Source organism: Pongo abelii, chromosome 9 (assembly GCF_028885655.2).
Source record: "Pongo abelii isolate AG06213 chromosome 9, NHGRI_mPonAbe1-v2.0_pri, whole genome shotgun sequence".
Lineage (NCBI taxonomy): Eukaryota > Metazoa > Chordata > Mammalia > Primates > Hominidae > Pongo > Pongo abelii.
In genome coordinates this window covers 35,946,046-35,959,725 of record NC_071994.2, presented here as the reverse complement: position 1 = coordinate 35,959,725, position 13,680 = coordinate 35,946,046, and the positions used below count along the sequence as shown (strand labels likewise).

At 32.6% G+C, this 13,680-nt stretch overlaps 1 protein-coding gene and 1 pseudogene across 17 annotated transcripts in view; both read right to left on the bottom strand.

Moving 5' to 3' along the window:
- Window positions 1-13,680, bottom strand: part of DCDC1 (doublecortin domain containing 1) — a 514,242-nt gene that overhangs the window by 432,462 nt on the left and 68,100 nt on the right. For all 17 annotated transcript variants that reach the window (XR_008511168.1, XR_008511169.1, XM_054524533.1 and 14 more), the window contains one exon: window positions 12,058-12,263. Coding sequence is in view for 15 of the 17 variants with exons in the window: in XM_054524533.1 (XP_054380508.1) it covers window positions 12,058-12,263 (206 nt within the window). In the remaining 2 variants the exon portion in view is untranslated. The remainder of the gene's footprint in view (window positions 1-12,057; window positions 12,264-13,680) is intronic.
- Window positions 2,057-4,677, bottom strand: LOC112135476 (cytochrome c-like; annotated as a pseudogene).

Here is a 13,680-nt window from a genome sequence, read left to right as displayed (position 1 = left end):
GAATGATTGTATATCATGGTGACTATAGTTAATAACAGTATATTATATACTTGAAAATTGCCTAGAAAGTAGATTTTATGTATTTTTATGACAAAAAAAGATAAGTATCTAAAGTAATTCAACTGTTAATCAGCTTGGTTTCTCCATTCCACAATGTAGGCATATTTCAAATCATCATGTAGTATACCATAAATATATACAATTTTTATTTGTCAATTTAAAAAATAAATAGCAATAATAATAAATAAATACTAAAATACAACTTTTTAAAAGAAATCAGGTAGTATAAATCCTCCAAATTCGTTCTTGTTTAAAACTGATTTGGCTATCTAATTCCTTTGCATTTCTAGCATTTCCACATATATTTTAGAAATGTCTTGCCAATTTATGCCCCTTTCCTCAAAGAAAAGACTGGTTGAATTTTGGTGAGTATTGTGTTGACTATATAGATCAATTTGCAGGAAATTGGCATCATAATAATTTTGAAGTTTCCAGTCCATGAACATAGTATATCTCTTGGGCCTTCTTTCATTTCTCTCAGCAATTATTTGTTGTTTTCACTGTATAAGTCTTGCACATATTGTGTTAAATGAATAGTTAAGTATTTCATGTGTTTGAGTGTTGTGGTATTGGATTTTTACATTTCATTTTCTTTTTTTATTTTTTTGTGTGTATATCTCCTCTATTTTAATCCTTTTAAGTTGGCAAAAGCACTATTCCCGATCACAAATACACAGCAGTTATACAGTTTTATGTTTCTGAATGGCTGTTTAAAGACAATCCTAAATTATCACTTAGTTTGACTTAGATTGTAAAGAATTTAAGAAGGAAGTTTATAAGACACATGCACATGTATGTTTATTGTGGCACTGTTCACAATGGCGAAGACTTGAAGCCAACCCGAATGCTCATCAATGATAGACTGGATAGAGAAAATGTGGCACATATACACCATGGAACACTATGCAGCCATAAAAAAGGATGAGTTCATGTCCTTTGCAGGGACATGGATGAAACCATCATTCTCAGAAAACTAACACAAGAACAGAAAACCAAACACCACATGTTCTCACTCATAGGTGAGAGCTGAACAATGAGAACGCACGGACACAGGGAGGGGAACATCACATACCACAGCCTGTCAGGGGCTGGGGGGCTAGGGGAGGGATAACATCAGGAGAAATACCTAATGTAGATGACGGGTTGATGGGCGCAGCAAACCACCATGGCACGTGTATACCTAAGTAATAAACCTGAACATTCTGCACATGTATCCCAGAACTTAAAGTATAATAAATTAAAATAATAATAATAATAAAAGGTTATCTGTAATTTTTTATTATGTAATAGGAATTACATAAAATTATTTCTCAAACATTAAATCAATTTTGCCTGCCTAAAATAAACTCAATTTAAACATAAAAAACTTGCTATTTTAGAAGCATATGACCTTATAGATCATCTATAAAATGTGAGAAGTGTTAAATAACCTTTGATATATTACACATAAACCACACTAAAATTCCTTTCAGTAAGTAAAAGGAACCATTTTAAATACAGGGAATTGTAATTAGATTGGCATAGTTAGGGCCAAAAATATAAAGTAGACGTTGCTACCTTATCTATCTTCAACCCTTGCCTTTAAGAGGCAAATGAACACAAAACACAGGTGAATCTTGCTTGGTTCTGAGACAGTGAAGGAATTTCCCCAGTATTTAAATATATTCACATAACCAGTTATATAAATCTAAATATAAAACCAATCACCAGTAAGTTTTAAGATGGCACTCACCATCTTTGTGAAAAGGTGAACATTATTAATGAAGTCTAATCATAGCTTTAGAAGGGGTAAACAGTGATAGCATTTACTGAATTGGAATTACTATTAAAATTCAAAAACTGAACATATTCATTTAACCAGAAGCTAGTCTTAGTTTTAAATCAGGACTGCCCAACAAAATATTCTGTCAGTTATTCATGACCTGAATTCTGGTGTATGAAATCTATTAAAGTATGGTACACATAAAAAAGTCATGAGACATTTCTGTTTTGTAATAAATAAGGCAGTGGCAAATTATTACTCATTTAGTAGCTTTTTTAAGACAAGCTAACAAGTCTTCCCTTTCTGCCTTCTTCTTAATGCCGGCAAAGATCATTTTTATTCTAGGGATGTACTTCTTGGGACTCTCCAAATACTTCATCAGTGTATCCTCTCCCCAGGTGATGCCTTTGTTTTTACTGGCATCTGTGTAAGTGAATACAATGGCCTGACCTGTCTTCTGCCTGAAGAGACCATGGAGATTAGGCCCAGTCTTGTGCTTGCCTCCCTTTTCCATGGTGTGGCACTGGGCACACTTCTGAACAAAAACTCTTCTTGCCTTTCTCAACATCACCCATATTTAATTCCCTTTTTCGTCACAACGAAGGTTCCCGCTCTGAAGCTAGACGTCCCACTCTCCTTAAATTTCATTTTCTAATTGTCACTAGCATATAGAATTTAACTGACCTTGTATCCTCCAAATTTGCTGAATGTATTCCTTAGTTCTACTAGCTTTTATATAGGTCCTTTAAGGTATTTGATGTTCTTATCACATTGTCTATAAATAAAATAGTTTTTATTTCTTCCTTTCAAATTTATGCCCTTTTTACTGCTTTTTTCTTGCCTTATCACAGGGTAGGGCCCCCAATAGCATGTTAAGCTGAAATGAAAAGAGAGGACATCTTTGCCTTGATCCTGATCTTAGAGGAAAACAGTTCAGTCTTTCATCATTAGGTATGCAGTTAAATCAGTGTTTAGTAGACATTCTTGACCAGATTGAAGAAATTCCCTTCTATTTCAAGTTAGCTATGAAAATTTTTTTTGTTTTTTTAATAAGTGAATATTAAATTTTGTCAAATTCCTCTCCAATAGCTACTGAAATGAGCATATGGCTTTTTCCATATTCTCTTAAGGCGGTCAACTACATTGTCTGTTGTTAAACCAACTGATATGGTTTGGCTCTGTGTCCCCACCCATATCTCATCTTGAATTGTACTCCCATAATTCCATTTTGTGGGAGGGACACAGTGGGAGATAATTGAATCACGCGGGCAGTTTCGCCCATACTGTTCTTGTGGTTGTGAATAAGTCTCACAAGACCTGATGGTTCGATAAGGGGAAACTGTTTCGCTTGGCTTTCGTTCTCTCTCTTGCCACCACCATGTGAGACGTGCCATTTGCCTTCCACAATGATTATGAGGCTTCCTCAGTCATGTGGAACTGTAAGTCCAATAAATCTCTTTCTTTTGTAAATTGCCCAGTCTCAGGTATGTCTTTATCAGCAGCATGAAAACAGACTAATACACCAACTTTGCATTCCTGGGATAAAACTCACTTGATCATGATGTATTGTTGGATTTGATTTGTTAATACTTTATGAAGGAATTTTGCATCTATGATTAGGAGGATGTTGGTATGAATTTTCTTTTCTAGTAATGTCTTCATAATGCTAGTCTCATCATGTGAGAGGGGAAGTTTTCCTGTTTTCTCTATTTTCTAAAAGGTTTGTGTACAACTGATACTATTTTCTCATGAAAGGTTGATAAAATTCAACAATGAGATCATTTGGTCTTGGAATTTTGTTTTTTGAAAAGTTTTTAATTATAAATTTGATTTATTTAATACATACAGAGATTTTGAGATACAAATTTTCTTCTGTCTCAGTTTTGGTAATTTATGTTGTATTAGAGTTCTATATCTAGAAGGACAAGATTAATAGGATAGGTGTATATATGAAAGGGAGTTTAATGTCTATCAAAGATAATATATATAATGTCTATTAAGGGACAATATATATAATATTAAATATAATCGATTAAGATAAATATATGAAAGGGAGTTTAATGTCTACATTAAACAACTCTCCACAGCTGGAGAGTGAGTGACCTGATATATTTGTTTATTTATTTCTAATTTAATTCTTTTGGAGCCAGGAAACATACTTAAAATAATTTTAATCCTTTTAAATGTAGTGGGAATGGCTCAATAAGCAGCAAAGGGTCTATAAAAGTGAATGTACCAGGTACATTTAAAATAATTTCTTTGTGCATACCCAAATTTGTTTCCGGTATCATTTTCTTCCAGTGAAAAATATCCTTTAATATTTCTCATAGTTTAGGTCTGCTGGACACATGTGCTTCATATGCCGTTTGCCTGAGAATGCTTTTATTTCAAAGATTTTTTTTAAGATATTTTCACTGTAATATAAAATAATAAGATAACCAGTTTTTTCTTTCAGCGCTTTAAGCATATTATCTCTCTCCACACTTTAAAGATATCTGCTATCTTCTGTCTTGCATTATTTCTAAAGAGAAGTCAGCTTTTATTCTTACATATGTATCCCTGTAATGTGTTTCCTCCCCTCTGGTTGCTTTTAAGCTTTTCTATTTATCACTGTTTACAGCAATGTGATTTATGTCCTTAATCTATCTTTCTGCTAGAGGTGCATTGAGCTTCTTAGATACGTGAGTTGTTTTCCATGAACCATGAACTCAGGAAAAATTCTGGCCGTTATTACTTCAAATATTCACAGCCTTCTCAGTCTTTCTAGGGCTCCAATTATACGTCTATTAGACTCACTGATACAATCCCACAAGTTACTGACACTCAGTCCTTGTTTTCAGCCTTTTCCTTCTGCTTCTCTACACTGCAGTTTGGATAGCTTTATTGCCCTGTCTTGTAGTTCACAGATCTTTTCTCCTCTAATATCTAACCTGCTGTTAAACCCAGGTTTTGTTTTTTTTGTTTGTTTTTTTGCAGTTAAGATATTGTATTTTTTAGAACTAGAAGTTCCATTGGTTCTATTTTAAGTTTCCAGTTCTCTTCGCATTATATTCATGTTTTTTTTTAATACGTGAACATATTTATAATCACTGTTTAAATGTCTTTTTCTGTTAACTCTATTTTGGGGTCTGTTTCTATTGACCAACTTTTCTTCTGGATATAAATTACCTTTACTGGAATCTTCATCAATTTGTTTAACAAGTTCAACAAGACCTCTCCTCTCCAACTGGTCAAAATGCAAATGCCTCCTTACCCTGCACATACTCCCATACTTGTTTCCCTTTTACATCCTAATTAGCTGTTCTTTTCCTGGCAGTTGTTTGTGTCAGGCCTTGTGGAGTTCACCCTATGCATAAGCAACTTAATAGTCAGCCAAAGACATGAGGGGATGCTTACACAAAATTTGAGAACTATTCTACAAATAGCTCCCTCTTATGGTATTGCCCTGCAAATTTCAGCTACCTAGAACTTTGATGTCTTTCTTTTCAGTTTATGGGAAACACTGTGCTTTTCTTAGATTCTCTCTTCTCTCTCTCTCTCACTCTTTCCCTCCCTCCCTCTCTCTCTCTCTACTACGATCCATAAATTGTCTCCAGGTACAAAGACATAGTGAACTTTAGGACTCACTTCAACTTTTCCCCTTCTCTTAGGCATTACAGCTGATGCGTCCTGTTGTCTAATACCTAAAAATTGTTGTCACATATTTTGTCCAGTTTTTCAGTTGTATAGAATGGAATGGCCAGTCTGATACTAATTACTCCAAGTAGGAAATAATGGTTATGTTAAATCATTTTTAAGACAGGACACATTAGGAATTAAAATTTAAGAAAAAGTAATATTAAGAGAAGTTTTGAATAATAAATAATATTGCTCTTAAAAATCAGAAATGGGTTATAGTACTAGCTATTTCACTTGATACACTTTGGATATGGCAGTTAGCTTGTCTAAGTTTCAGTTTTTTGAGTAGCTTGACTAGAAGACTTCATAAAATCCTGTGATTCTAATGTTCAGAAACTTGATAAAGTTCATCAAAGATTCTTTAATGATAAGGTATGCATGGACACTAATCTAATAAACACTTCAATGTAACCATTATTGTTATATGTTCTTAACAATTAAAATATGTTAAAATATAAAATGTACATATAAAAACTATAAAATAATTTTAATAAAAAACACAGAAATACATTTTAACTTTCAAATTTAATATCATGTTTATGTCTTTTTTTTTTTTTAAATGGAGTCGTGCTCTGTCGCCCAGTCTGGAGTGCAGTGGCGTGATCTTGGCTCACTGCAGCCTCTGCCTCTAAGGTTCAAGAGATTCTTCTGCCTCAGCCTCCCAAGTAGCTTGGATTACAGGTGCCCGCCACCATGCCCAGCTAATTTTTGTATTTTTAGTAGAGACAGGGTTTCACCATGTTGGCCAGGCTGATCTCGAACTCCTGACCTTAGGTGATCCGCCCACCTTGGTCTCCCAAGGTGCTGGAATTATAGGCATAAGCCCCCGCGCCCAGCCATGTTAATGTCTTAACTGCTCCTAAATAATATTAAGGACTATCCTTAACTACCATCAGTAAAGTAAATGAATCTTTAGACTGATAATTCTCATTTGTTTTTATTTCCATTAACTACACTCTTTTTTCTTTTTGCTTTTTTTAGAATTTCATTTAAAAAAACTCTGACTATAAATAATTACTTATAATATTCTAAAATAACTCAATTGTATATAGAAATTCACATTAAATAATGAAAAGGCAACTGACTATTCATAGAATCTTAAGAATAAACCATATTATCAAATTCCATATTTTTAAAACTCTTCTTTTGTGTTTTTAATCAGATATTAATCTCTGATTTTAAAAACTAGCCCAATTTTTAAATAACAATAATAAGTTATATCAATGGACTTTTCTTCATATTTCATAAAAAGCTCTTCAAAGAAGTTCCAACATACTAATCATGCATGACCTCCTCTGTCAGAATCCATGTTGAGCATCCTTAATCAAATTTTGCTACCCCAGATTCTCCTTTTTGAATCTCTTAAGATACTCTCTAAATTATTTTACCCACACTATTGGGAAAATCTCTGCTGCCATAGTTACTAAATTGTGTGTGAACATTCTGCAATCATACCATTATATTGTGTTATTTCAGTTGAATTGGGCCTTTCTTAAGCTTGAAAATTTTCTTAATTTTTTGTTTAAGCTTGTTAAGTTTTTTTATTAATAAATGGTAAACATCATAGAAATATATATTTCTCCTGGCTTAAAGGCATCTGATAAAGTCTATTGCTTTTTTATACCTTGACATCCATATAGGAGTAATTCCCTCAATACTTACATGTTTTTTCAGTAATAACAGGAAAAAGTAATTACAATGAAATATGTTCACATATAAAATATAAAGGGAGTATTTTTTTCCTAAGCCAGACTTGCTACATATAACCACTCTTTTTCTGCCAACTTGTAGATGTTTTCTATTTCCTGATTTCTGAACTCCTACACTCATTCTAATCTAACAACTAGTTATCTAATTTCCCCCAACCTCTTTTATTCTGTCTCACACGTTATTTTTTTCTCTTAAACTACATGAGAAGTACAGGAGAACAAGCAAAAAGGAAGTCTATGAAGATTTCCCTCAATTAGTAAGTTCGAAGTTTTAGAATACTGGAATAAGAATTCTCAAACTTTAGAGTAGCTAGGAATCATTTGGAGACATTTGTTGAAATTCAGATTCCCAGGGCCCACACTCAAGAATTCTTAACTCAATAGGCTTTAAGTGGGGCCTAGGAGTCTGATTTTTAACAGAAAGGCCAGACGATTCTGATGCAAGTATTCTGTGGACCACACTTTGAAAAAAACTGTGGTCCTTTTGCCTACAGTAAGTATATGACGCCTCTAGGTAACGGAGGAAAAGTATTCTGTTCTCGTTGAAGTAAGCTAACACTATATTATTCATAGCATATATATATGTCATAATATATAACACTATATTATTATATAGCACAAATTATGCTGCATAAACCCCAAGAAATTGGGCAAAACAATTGGGATAGGAAGAAAATATTAGAATTATTCATTTTTATCTATAAAAATCAATAATTATGAATCAATTATTATTAATATTAAAAGATTGACACTTAACATATTTTCCAAAAAAAGAGAACCAGAAAGGTGGGAAGATAATTAAGTGGTAAATGATTTAGCAGACTAGAAAAGTCAAAACTTAAACTAGTAAAAGTAAATTTTACTTGTATTGCAGTACCCCAAAAAGGCTCATAAATTTGAGATATCAGGTACATCTAAAAGTTGGGCTGAAAACAGGTTGACTATATAGAAAACAGATAAACATCCAGAACCCTTCCCACATCAACCAGTCAGGCAACTATACTTTTGCTATCAGAAGAGTAGACATGAGATTTGCTCTCTGGAGAGACTAAACTTCTTACTGAAAAGAGGATAATTAAATGAAAATCTACATATTGAAAGTGAAACTCTTAGCCCCCTTCTCCACTTGGCTAGTACATTGCTCAAATTGGCAGACTTTATGTGGTGAAATTGATTAACTCCAGAGAAAAGACACTGATAATTAGGAACCCAACCCCAATGAAAAATACTAGTCAAAACACTCTCCAGTGAAATCCATCTGTCAATAACACAAACCTATGCTCACAACTTTTCAACCAACATTTTTGTTCTTCACTTTTAAATATTGAGGAGTAACTCATATTTAAAGTAAGTCTGTAACATTAAAGACCAAAATCAAATAAAACAAAAGCAATGCCCCACCCCGAAAAACAAAACAAAACAAAACAAAACAAACAAAAAAAAAAGTACTCAGAGAAAACACAGACTGTACAAGGAGAAGTAAAATATTCATTGGGTTGGGAGGTAAAGATAAGCAAATCTCCCAGATAAGAAAATTAGAAGTTCAGTTCGTAAGATCCAACATATAAAAGTAGGAGTTCCATAAAATAATAACAGAAACCCTACAGTAAAAGGATATTGTCAGAAATATATATAGTTCAACAAAACATCTCAAAAGAAAAGGATGACACTTTTCAAACTGAAAAGACATCCTGAGTATCCAGCACATCTTGAAAAAAATTTTGAACACTGTCAATAAAGAGATGGTTCTAAATGTTTTCATCCTTTGTGTCACCTACAAAGGACGATGAATCAGTCTGATATCAGACTTCTCAACAGCAACACTAGCAACAAAAATCAATGGAGCAATACTTTTAATATTTGAAAGAAAAAAATATTTCCCAAGATTTCAAAATATTCACCATCCATGTTCTCTTTTTTGGGAAGCCACTGAAATATGCACACAGTAGAATAGAGGAGGTACAGGAAAACTAGGGAACCAGGGAAAAGAAATCCAACAAAGGAGAGACAGAATGATAATTCCCAGGTTGATAGTGAAGAGAGATCCCAGGATAGAGATCATAGAAAACAGCCAGTTCAAACGGGAGCAAGAGGACAGCATTTTTTTTTTTTTAATTCTTGTTACATTCATTTCATTATCTTTTTCATCATTTTCTTCACCACTGTAATTTCCTGCTATTGGTGATAGTAGCAAACCAAGCAAAAAACCAAATAAGTAAGATATAATTATTAACTACTGGGAAAAAATTAAACATTTTTCATAAAGGAAATGCTATCTTGAATAATAAAATAATCCACACAGCCATCAATTATCTGAAAATGAATCCAAGATGTAATTGGAAGAGAATAAAACTTATCCACCATGATGCTAATCTCAAAGTTGTGTATCCATATCAGCCATATTTCATTTCCCATTAATTTGGCATCTTATGCCCACAAATTTTTCTTAATACCTTTTTCAACCTATGGATATGTATGTTTAGCTTATATCCTATAGTAGCACATGCTGTGTGATTACTGAAGCCATATCAAGTAATTCTAAAATCATCAGATTTAAATTGCAAAGAGATGTGCTATAGTTCCGGTGTTCCAGAGTTTAGTAAAGAAATATATCATTTTGGCCCTCATTTCAAACTTCTTAATTACTTCCTAAAGTAAATAAGTGGATTTCCTTTTGATGTTCTACTTATAATTAAAATAGAGTCATTTCCCCTTGGCTCTATTCTGTGCTCATAGAGGACTTTTATGCTTTAACTACCTTATTGTACCACCCATTCTCAATAAATCTCTTCTTATCCCATTGCAATAACCTTCATCATATTAGAATCCTTTACATTCTACTTCAGTTTCACATTACTTAGTAGTAATTGAAAAATAGCTAACATTCCTAATATTTTATCATAAAAGAGAAAATAATTTGTTTTTCTCTTAAGACTATGCCACTTACTTATTTCTATTACTGATTTGGTGTTTAATATATAAATAGAGCATGATCCCATGATTATCAACAACACTTTCAAAATTTAAATTTTATTTACAAAATAATTAGCAAGCCTTATTTTTCCCTTCTAAAAAGTTCTTATTGACACCCAAGATCAGCATTTTGTTGCCTCTTCTCTTTTACCTCATTCTTAAATGTGATACTGAGGCAAATATTTACAAATACATTTGTTACTAAATCATGTTCTATCATGAGTTCTATCATGAATTTGTGAAAATTCTTTAAATATTTTCTACAAATTGTAAAAGAAAAAAGTAAGCTAAAGACTTCATTGATCATCCAGTTTTAAATAAATTCCTTTCTAGAGACAAAAAGCAAAATAGCAGTGACATTTTTATTTATACTCAACCTTTCATCTAAGAACATATAATGTGTAAGACTATTACTCCAATTTTACCACTAAGGCATGGAATTACAGACATTGAACTGAAGTGAACTCAAGAGGTTATCTAACATAGCTTCTGTCTCCAAGAATGACTGCATTTTAACAGTCCAAAAGATACATTCATCTTCTCTATTTTTCAAAATGGCCAGGGAAGACGTTATAACTTGCCTTAGCAATTTGCTCTGCTGTGTAATATCCCTTAATATCATAATCAAAATCTGCAGATAAGAAGAAAATAAAACTCAGGTTTCCCAGCTCCTTGGTAAATGCTCTTAACTAGTTGTGGTTGTAAAACAACCACAAAAATAAATAAATGAAGAAGTAGATATTTTGATTAAAATTCCAGTATCTAGTCAACTATTCACCTGTTTCAAGCAATCTTCAATTTGAAATAGTATAGTATAACAAAATTATCTTGATTTCATAATAAAAATTTTCCATTAGAAAGAAAACTAATTTCTGTTAGGTGCATATTACGAGTCTCAAAGATGAGACTAGGAAACATTTAATGGGAACTTTCTGGGTGCCAGGCATTGTACTCGATGCATAATATCACATTAAATCCTCGCAGCAACTCTATGAAGTAGGCACTACTGTTATCTCTGTTTTTTTTAGATGAAGAAACCGAGGCTCAGGGAAACAAAGGTGTCCAAGGCCTCATAGCTAGTGAATAGTGAAGCCAAGATTCAAGCCTAGGCATTTGGTTATGTTTTACTGTCTCTCATACATTCTTAACACATTTGTTACTATATTATTATTATTAGGTTGCTTTTAAATTGGTTGAAAAATCCTTATCTGTATAAAAATATATGTGTGTTTCAAATTCCCATTAGCTCCTCGGTACTTTTGAATATCAAAGATGTTTTAGAAAGTACAAACACCTTCTAAGAGACATGCATTTGTATGACAAGTAATACTTTAAATTTTGTTTTTTAAAGTTTGCTTGTTTCATGATTTTTCTTAGGCCCTTTAGATTTGTTTTTAAAAACTTATATGAATACTTTGAAACTGCATTTTAGTGATTTGGGGCTTTGCTAATTCTTTAGAGGAGCAAGGATGCTTTTAGGTCTTACCACTATTCTAAATGAAAAGAGGCAGATTTGAGACTGGAAGCTAGCTTAGACTGGCTTCAATCTAAATAGCTTATAAAATATTGTAACTAATTAGAATGTTTAGAATGTTTTCTCTAGTATAAACATAACATTTTAACTAGGTAAATGGCTAACTATGTTAGCCAAATAATTTCCTGAAATATTGTTGCTTTGCTAAGGTAATTTATGGTATTAGTGCAATAAGCAGACTTATAAACAGGTTTATACAGAATTTTTTAGTTCTGTATAATGTCTTCTTAATATTTCTGTTTATTTGTTGACATCGATATTTAGAAGAAAAAAACAACACATTTCAACAGCCACAAAACTTTGAAATTAAATTCATAGTTCAATATTTAATAAAAAATTACCTTTTTCATTGTTTCTTTTCCCACTGTAATCTCATGCCCATCCTGCCCCATGCCATTCTTAAAGAACAGAATTCGGACTGAGGTCCTCTCAGTAAGTTTCTTCATTCTAATAGAAAGAACAGGCTTGGTTTTCCGTCTTTTGACATCAGTAGGAAGCATCAACCCATTCATTGTCCAAGTTACTTTCTTCATTAACAACAGATGGTCTAGAAGATAATTTTTTAAGTCAAGTCAATATTTGGCTTCAAAATTAAAAATGGACACATCATACTTCCCTCCCTCTATTACCTGTGTATTATACACTGGCCAGTCTCCATTTAGATGCTGGTTTTCTGAAATGCTACCACCAGTTTCTTACTAACCGTGACATAAGCTGTAGCAAGCTGTCTGCTCTGATAGCCTGCATAAATCATCATTTCTGAAGGGAACAGATGTTCAGGGTATGAAAGAGTAATACCACAATTTAGTCCTAATTAAAATTCACCTTAGCATGCCCCTATTACTGATTAAATACACCCAGCTGAAAGGGTCTATTGAAAATACCCAGTGTCCTTTGCTTACTATAAAACAACGTAGGTCCTGAACTTTTATGTTCTTTAGGGTTGAGAAACATTTCTTTTCTCTTTAATATGATTTCTTATCTACGTTGCTTTAAAGATGCTGACCTCCAAATAGTAACATTATACTGTAATTCTTCTCCTGTGACTAGAAGGAAGGTGTCTTCTAGGACACCCTTGGTGAGAGATTTAAACTATTTCACTGAAAATGAAAAACAGTTTTTCATTAACAGTTTACTTTGACCTATACATTTTCAAAGCTGTGTGCAGAAATTTAAGTTTTAAAACTCCCACTAATATAAACAGGAGTGCAACTAAATTACTATGTATGACTTTGAAAATGTAAGGGTAAGAACAGGAGTGCAGTATATTGCATACTAAGTTGCCGTCAGCATTCTTCTCTTTTCAAGAGATTTTGTTTCATAAATAAATAATTTGCACCTCAGCTACTTATTTGTGCATTCAATTTATTTTAATCATATTTTCTTCTTACATAAATTACAAAAATACAATGATCCCTCCTTCATCTGCTCTTATTTGTTCTGAGAGAAACATAATTTTATTTATAGATAACTGAAAATAGCTGCATTTATTGCTATTTTGCATTGAAATTTGCCCAGATTTTCAAATGATCTTTCTCTGTTAGCACTCACCTTGAAAGAAGCTTGGCCTCTTTGACCTAGAAATGTTACTTTACATAAAATCTGCTAATATTGATATGAAAAACAGGCCAGTGGTTGTAGTAACCTTCGAGTCTCAGAATGGCTACATTAAATGTTCAACAACAACAACAACAACAAAAATCCTCTATTCTTACCCCCCTCTTCCACTCTCTGTTACCCACACATATACACATATAAAAACACATATACCATGGCAGATAAACAAAACTTGCAGATTAAATTAAAACTAGACAATAAGACTATAGACATAAGCCTTCAAAAAGAGAAAAAACATTTTAACAGAAATTTGTTACTCTGTGTTTTCATTTTGTAAACTGAAATTAATAGGAATTAGAAATTATAATAGAAAAATAAGCTATAAGTTAATGAGTTCATAAATAGCC